The 6,320-nt window shown below is 41.6% G+C and overlaps 1 protein-coding gene across 1 annotated transcript; it reads right to left on the minus strand.

Moving 5' to 3' along the window:
* Positions 1-3,682: 3,682 nt before the first annotated feature.
* Positions 3,683-4,380, minus strand: LOC120851845 (bcl-2-like protein 1). Its single transcript, XM_040224894.1, has 2 exons — positions 4,006-4,380; positions 3,683-3,829 (listed from the first exon to the last, which is right to left on the minus strand). Exons 1-2 carry the CDS (start codon positions 4,378-4,380, stop codon positions 3,683-3,685), a joined length of 522 nt encoding a protein of 173 aa, XP_040080828.1.
* Positions 4,381-6,320: the final 1,940 nt, after the last annotated feature.

Consider the following 6,320-nt stretch of genomic DNA (forward strand, 5'->3'; position numbering starts at 1 on the left):
TCAGTTGCTCAATTGTGTCCAACTCTTTGCGACCCCATGAATCGCAGCACACCAGGCCTCCCTGTCCATTAGCAACTCCCAGGGTTTACCCAAACTCATGTCCATTGAGTCGGTGATGCCATCCAGCCATCTCATCCTCTGTGGTCTCCTTCTCCTCCTGCTCCCAATCCCTCCCAGCATCAGAGTTTTCTCCAATGAGTCAACTCTTCTCATGAGGTGGCCAAAGTATTGGAGTTTCAGCTTCAGCATCAGTCCTTCCAATGAACACCCAGGACTGATCTCCTTTAGAATGGACTGGTTGGATCTCTTTGCAGTCCAAGGGACTCTCGAGAGTCTCCTTCAACACCACAGTTCAAAAGCATCAATTCTTTGGCACTCAGCTTTCTTCACAGTCCAACTCTCACATCCATACATGACCACTGGAAAAACCACAGCCTTGACTAGACGGACCTTTGTTGGCAAAGTAATGTCTCTGCTTTTGAATATGCTATCTAGGTTGGTCATAACTTTCCTTCCAAGGAGTAAGCGTCTTTTAATTTCATGGCTGCAGTCACCATCTGCAGTGATTTTGGAGCCCACAAAAATAAAGTCTGACACTGTTTCCACTGTTTCCCTATTTCCCATGAAGTGATGGGACCAAATGCCATGATCTTAGTTTTCTGAATGTCAAGCTTTAAGCCAACTTTTTCACTCTCCTCTTTCACTTTCATCAAGAGGCTTTTTAGTTCCTCTTCACTTTCTGCCATAAGGGTAGTATCATCTGCTTATCTGAGGTTATTGATATTTCTCCCGGAAATCTTGATTTCAGTTGTGCTTCCTCCAGCCCAGAGTTTCTCATGATGTACTCTGCATATAAGTTAAATAAGCAGGGTGGCAATATACACCCTTGACGTACTCCTTTTCCTGTTTGGAACCAGTCTGTTGTTCCATGTCCAGTTCTAACTGTTGCTTCCTGACCTGCATACAGGTTTTTCAAGAGGCAGGTCAGGTGGTCTGGTATTCCCATCTCTTTCAGAATTTTCCACAGTTTATTGTGATCCACACAGTCAAAGGCTTTGGCATAGTCAATAAAGCAGAAATAGATGTTTTTCTGGAACTCTCTTGCTTTTTTGATGATCCAGCGGATGTTGGCAATTTGATTCCTGGTTCCTCTGCCTTTTCTAAAACCAGCTTGAACATCTGGAGGTTCACGGTTCACATATTGTTGAAGCCTGGCTTGGAGAATTTTGAGCATTACTTTACTAGCGTGTGAGATGAGTGCAATTGTGTGGTAGTTTGAGCATTCTTTGGCATTGCCTTTCTTTGGGATTGGAATGAAAACTGACCTTTTGCAGTCCTGTGGCCACTGCTGAGTTTTCCAAATTTGCTGGCACATTGAGTGCAGCACTTTCAAGCATCATCTTTCAGGATTTGAAACAGCTCAACTGGAATTCCATCACCTCCACTAGCTTTGTTCATAGTGATGCTTTCTAAGGCCCACTTGACTTCACATTCCAGGGTGTCTGGCTCTAGGTGAGTGATCACACCATGGTGATTATCTGGATCGTGAAGATCTATTTTGTACAGTTCTTCTGTGTATTCTTGCCACTTCTTAATATCTTCTGCTTCTGTTAGGTCCATACCATTTCTGTCCTTTATTGAGCCCATCTTTGCATGAAATGTTCCCTTGGTATCTCTAATTTTCTTGAAGAGACCTCTAGTCTTTCCCATTCTGTTGTTTTCCTCTCTTTCTTTGCATTGGTCTACAACAAACATAATTACCAGGACACTTACCAATGTTACAGCACCAGACCCAATACTGTGAGTGATACTTTGGAACCATCTTCAAGAGTCTATCCCAGATAATTGATCAACTAGCTGTTCAGCTAATGTTTTCAAATTATTGGAAGAGGGCAGACTTTTAGAGAAGGTTTCAAAGATTTCTTTTTGTAATAATCGTGCATTTAGGGAAGCATTATCATGTATGTCTTGCAAATGAAATTTATTTGTTCCCAGATGTAGGCACTATAGTTGAACTGAACAGCAGTGACACAAAATTGAGTAGAATTCCAATCACATTTTAATATTATTAGTTTTTGTAAATCTATTAATTGATTTCCAACCCATTTGGTGGCTGTTTTTAGTGCCTAGATGCAGTCGAGTGGTTTAAAGCCCACGGTCACAGCAGACATCCTGGGAGTTGTGATTCCAAGTGTGTTGTTTGGGATGGGCTAGTGATCTTATTCCTAGTTACAGTGGTTCTAGTGTGGCTGCTGCCTGCCGTGATCCTGTCGGTGTGAAGGAGGAGCTGTACTGAGGTGGTCCAGTACACCACTGAGGTGGTTATATATACTGAGGTGGTTTTCAGGAAACTCACGTTTTAAAAATAGATAATAGATACCTGATGTCAGCATTGGGATCTTCAAGTCGCTACTTAAGAATAGATTCTTGGGGGACTTCACCCTGGCTGTCCAGTGGTTAAGACTCTGAGTTTTCAGTGCAGGAGGTGTGGGTTCAATCTCTGGTTGGAGAATTAAGATCCCATGTGCTACACCACACAGCCAAAAAAAAAAAAAAAAGAGAGAGATTCTTGGATTAAGTCTTCATTTCCTACCTCCTTGCACAAATCCTGAAAGGGAGAAAACAGAAATCAGGATAAGTTTGAGATTCGGTTCCTTGGGTCCTCCTCCTTCAGACATGGACAGTAGACGTCATCCTGAAACCCACAGAGCTAAACTCCCTCAGCTGGGAAATATCTTGCTTGAATTTCTCAGAAGCCAAAAATGTACTTATCTTCATTCCATATGTTCTGCGTTGACTTCACAGAGGTTGAAACACACACTGTTATGGGAATGGCAAAATGCTAACAGGCTTGCACTTGTGTGAAAAACACCAAGTTGAACTACTTCCTGACAGCCCAAGCCTCTGAGGAGATGATTGCTTTTGCAGGGGAGGTGGTTGCTAGTCACAGTGTATGTTCTAGGAATGAGTTTTTGCCCTTCATGACATAAAGGTGTTATACCTGTGTGAGCACATGGTAATGTCTGATGTTGAAATAAATAGACCTTTATCTTACCTCACAGGATTCTTTGGAGGATTAAATTAGACCAGGTATATAAAGTGCCACTCACCACACTTACACGGAGAAGGCAATGGCACCCCACTCCAGCACTCTTGCCTGGAAAAGCCCAGGGACGGAGGAGCCTGGTAGGCTGCAGTCCATGGGGTTGCTAAGAGTCGGACACAACTGAGCGACTTCGCTTTCACTGTAGTTCCTGTATTTCATCTTGAATTTCCTCATCTATCTGTGCCTGAGTAGCCCACATAGTATGAGCATCTTTGGTCCAATTTTGAATAAAGTTTTGTGTTTGAATTGAGGTTTGTAAAGTGATGCCTGCGACAGCGGCAGCAGTATAAATGGCTATCAATCTCAAAATGCCAAGAATCAACCATCCAATGAATCATTTAGATCGCCGGAGTAATTCAGTGAGTAGTCGGGAGGCAAGTCCTGCCATGGGACACTCTTTCTAGGGATTCATATTTCAAAGAAACAGAGGAATTAAGACAAGTATACAATTTGTAATCTATACAAGTCACAAAACATAGAGTCTTATTAAATTGTAAGGTCTCTATAGCTATAACAAAAGGAAGAGGAACATCGGCTTGTATAAACTTTGAATGACTATAACAAAAGGATTAGTTATTATGCGTTGAAGAGCAAGCCCAGCAGAGCCATACCAGCCACAGTCATGTCCATCAGGGACCAGCGGTTGAAGTGCTCTTGGCCCTTTTGGCTCTCAGTTGCTGTATTGTTTTCGTAGAGTTCCACAAAAATGTCCCAGTCACCATTCTCCTGGATCCAAGGCTCTAGGTGGTCATTAGGTAAGCGGCCATCCAAGTCGTGACCTGACTTACCAATACCTGCATCTCCTTGACTACGCTTTTCATGCATAGTGCCCCACCGAAGGAGAAAAAGGCCACATTGCGACCCCAGTTCACCCCATCCTGGAAGAGTTCATTTATTACCTGTTCAAAGCTCTGATATGTTGTCCCTGGGGTGATGTGGAGCTGGGACGTCAGGTCGCTGAATGTCTGTTGGTACCTCAGTTCAAACTCATTGCTTGCCTCCCTCAGGGCTTGCTTCACCACTGCCAGGGGGATCGTTTTCCCGGCGTCCAAGCTTCTGCTCTGACCAGTGGCTCCATTCACTGCAGGGCTATCTGCCAGGTGCCAGGATGGGCTGCCACTGATGGCACTGGGGGTTTCCATATCTGATTCTCTCCCTTCTAGGGTCTCAGTTCTGTTCTCTTCCATATCACTAAACTGACTCCAGCTGTATCCTTTCTGGAAAAACTTGTAAGAGAGAAAGTCAACCACTAGTTCCCAGTTGCTCTGAGACATTTTTATAATAAGGATGGGTTCCACCAGTCTATTGTCTAAAATACCTGTAGTAAAAAAGGGGGTTAGGTATATAGGTCCAATAAGTATGATTAATTAATTCTGCTTGAGCGGGGGAAGCAAAAGCAAGCAATGCAAGCACAGCAACAAAATTATTTTCCAGATTCCGACACTTTTGTGGAACTCTACGAAAACAATACAGCAACCAAGAGCCAAAAGTGCCAAGAGCGCTTCAATTCCGGATTCAGAGGATTCCCTGTTGAAAAACCAGATTTTTAGCTTGATTAGTAAGGGTTTTGTTTATCTCTAGGTAAGAAGATCATAAGGTTGATGACGTTGAGGGTGGTGTTTCTTGGGGATTTTTAGAGTCACATGGTTTGTATTGGAATTTTTTCTTCCCGGGAATTTTGTTGCTTCTTTTTTATTTTTAACACCGGAGGCTCTCCTGGGGTAGATCTTCTGAAGAGGGAGCCAACTGATTTTCATTGGATTTATCTGGAGAAATACAAGCATACCCTTTTCCTTGTAAGATTAATTTCCCAGATTTCCATTGTTTAGTTAGCCCATCTTGATACCAAATGGGCAGAGGAAGGGAAGTGTCTTTCAATTCCTAGAAATGTTTTTCTGCTTATGTCAAGATAGCTCCTTGTGGTGAGTTTTAAAATTTTTTAAATAAATAAAGCTGTATTAACAATAGTTATAGGATTAAAGAATATCTTACATTGCAATCTAGTAAAGTCTGCTCTGGATAGGGAAGATAGAATTGTTCCTGTGTATTCCTCCTTTTTTAATTTTTTTATTTGTAGTTTCAGTGTGTGAAATGGGGGAAGTGTGATTCCTAATAACAGACTGTAATTCAAGAAAAAGTTGTTGAATAATAGATTGATTAGAATTTATGGTAGAAGTTTCTATATTTTTTAATATAAAGACTGAATATGAGGAGTCAGAAATTATATTAATAGGGTAAAGATGTAGGTGAATAACCTGAAAAAGAGCATATAATTTGTTTTGTTGAGCAGAATGAAATTTAGTATAAAAGACTTTATATTTTTTAAGAGACCAAAATGAGGCTTTAGTGTTTTTAGTCCCTTGGTTATGGTTTTTCCAGTGGTCATGTATGGATGTGAGAGTTGGACTGTGAAGAAAGCTGAGCTCTGAAGAATTGATGCTTTTGAACTGTGGTGTTGAAGAAGACTCTTGAGAGTCCCTTGGACTGCAAGGAGATCCAGCCAGTCCATTCTGAAGATCAGCCCTGGGATTTCTTTGGAAGGAATGATGCTAAAGCTGAAACTCCAGTACTATGGCCACCTCATGCGAAGAGTTGACTCATTGGAAAAGACTCTGATGCTGGGAGGGATCGGGGGCAGGAGGAGAAGGGGACGACCGAGGATGAGATGGCTGGATGGCATCACTGACTCGATGGACGTGAGTCTGAGTGAACTCCGGGAGTTGGTGATGGACAGGGAGGCCTGGCGTGCTGTGATTCATGGGGTTGCAAAGAGTCGGACACAACTAAGCGACTAAACTGAACTGATACAGAAAACATCAGCTTGAGGTATAGATTGTGATGTAACAATGTGAGAGATAATAAATTCAATATTTTTGAAGAAATACCAAAGTTTATTAGAAGGGTAATGAAATGAAATTCTCTGAAATAGTCTAAGAAGGCTATTTGGAAATTGGTAGAAGTTTTTAATGTATTTTTAAATTGAGTTTCATCAATAGACAATAAAATTTGGTGAGGATCAGAGCCAATTAAAGTCTTAGTTTTATTTTTCTTATTGAATAATTATTAGAGCAATCAAATCAAGATAGGGCATAAGTGACTTTATCTCTCTAAAATAGGTATATATCCATTTTATTGGGTGTTCTTGTTGGGCAAGAAGTCTTGTGGGAGAATGGAGAGAGGGGGAGTATAAACAACTCTAAAGGCAATTTGTCTA

This window comes from Oryx dammah, unplaced genomic scaffold, assembly GCF_014754425.2.
Source record: "Oryx dammah isolate SB20612 unplaced genomic scaffold, SCBI_Odam_1.1 HiC_scaffold_25, whole genome shotgun sequence".
In the NCBI taxonomy this organism is placed as follows: Eukaryota; Metazoa; Chordata; class Mammalia; order Artiodactyla; family Bovidae; genus Oryx; species Oryx dammah.

Excerpts from the sequence above, each read along its gene's own strand:
- LOC120851845 (XM_040224894.1), bottom strand. The coding sequence starts at position 4,380 with ATGTCTCAGAGCAACTGGGAACTAGTGGTTGACTTTCTCTCTTACAAG. Across the intron at positions 3,830-4,005 it reads CATATCAGAGCTTTGAACAG|AATGGTGACTGGGACATTTT; the intron begins GTAATAAATGAA and ends TGGATCCAGGAG.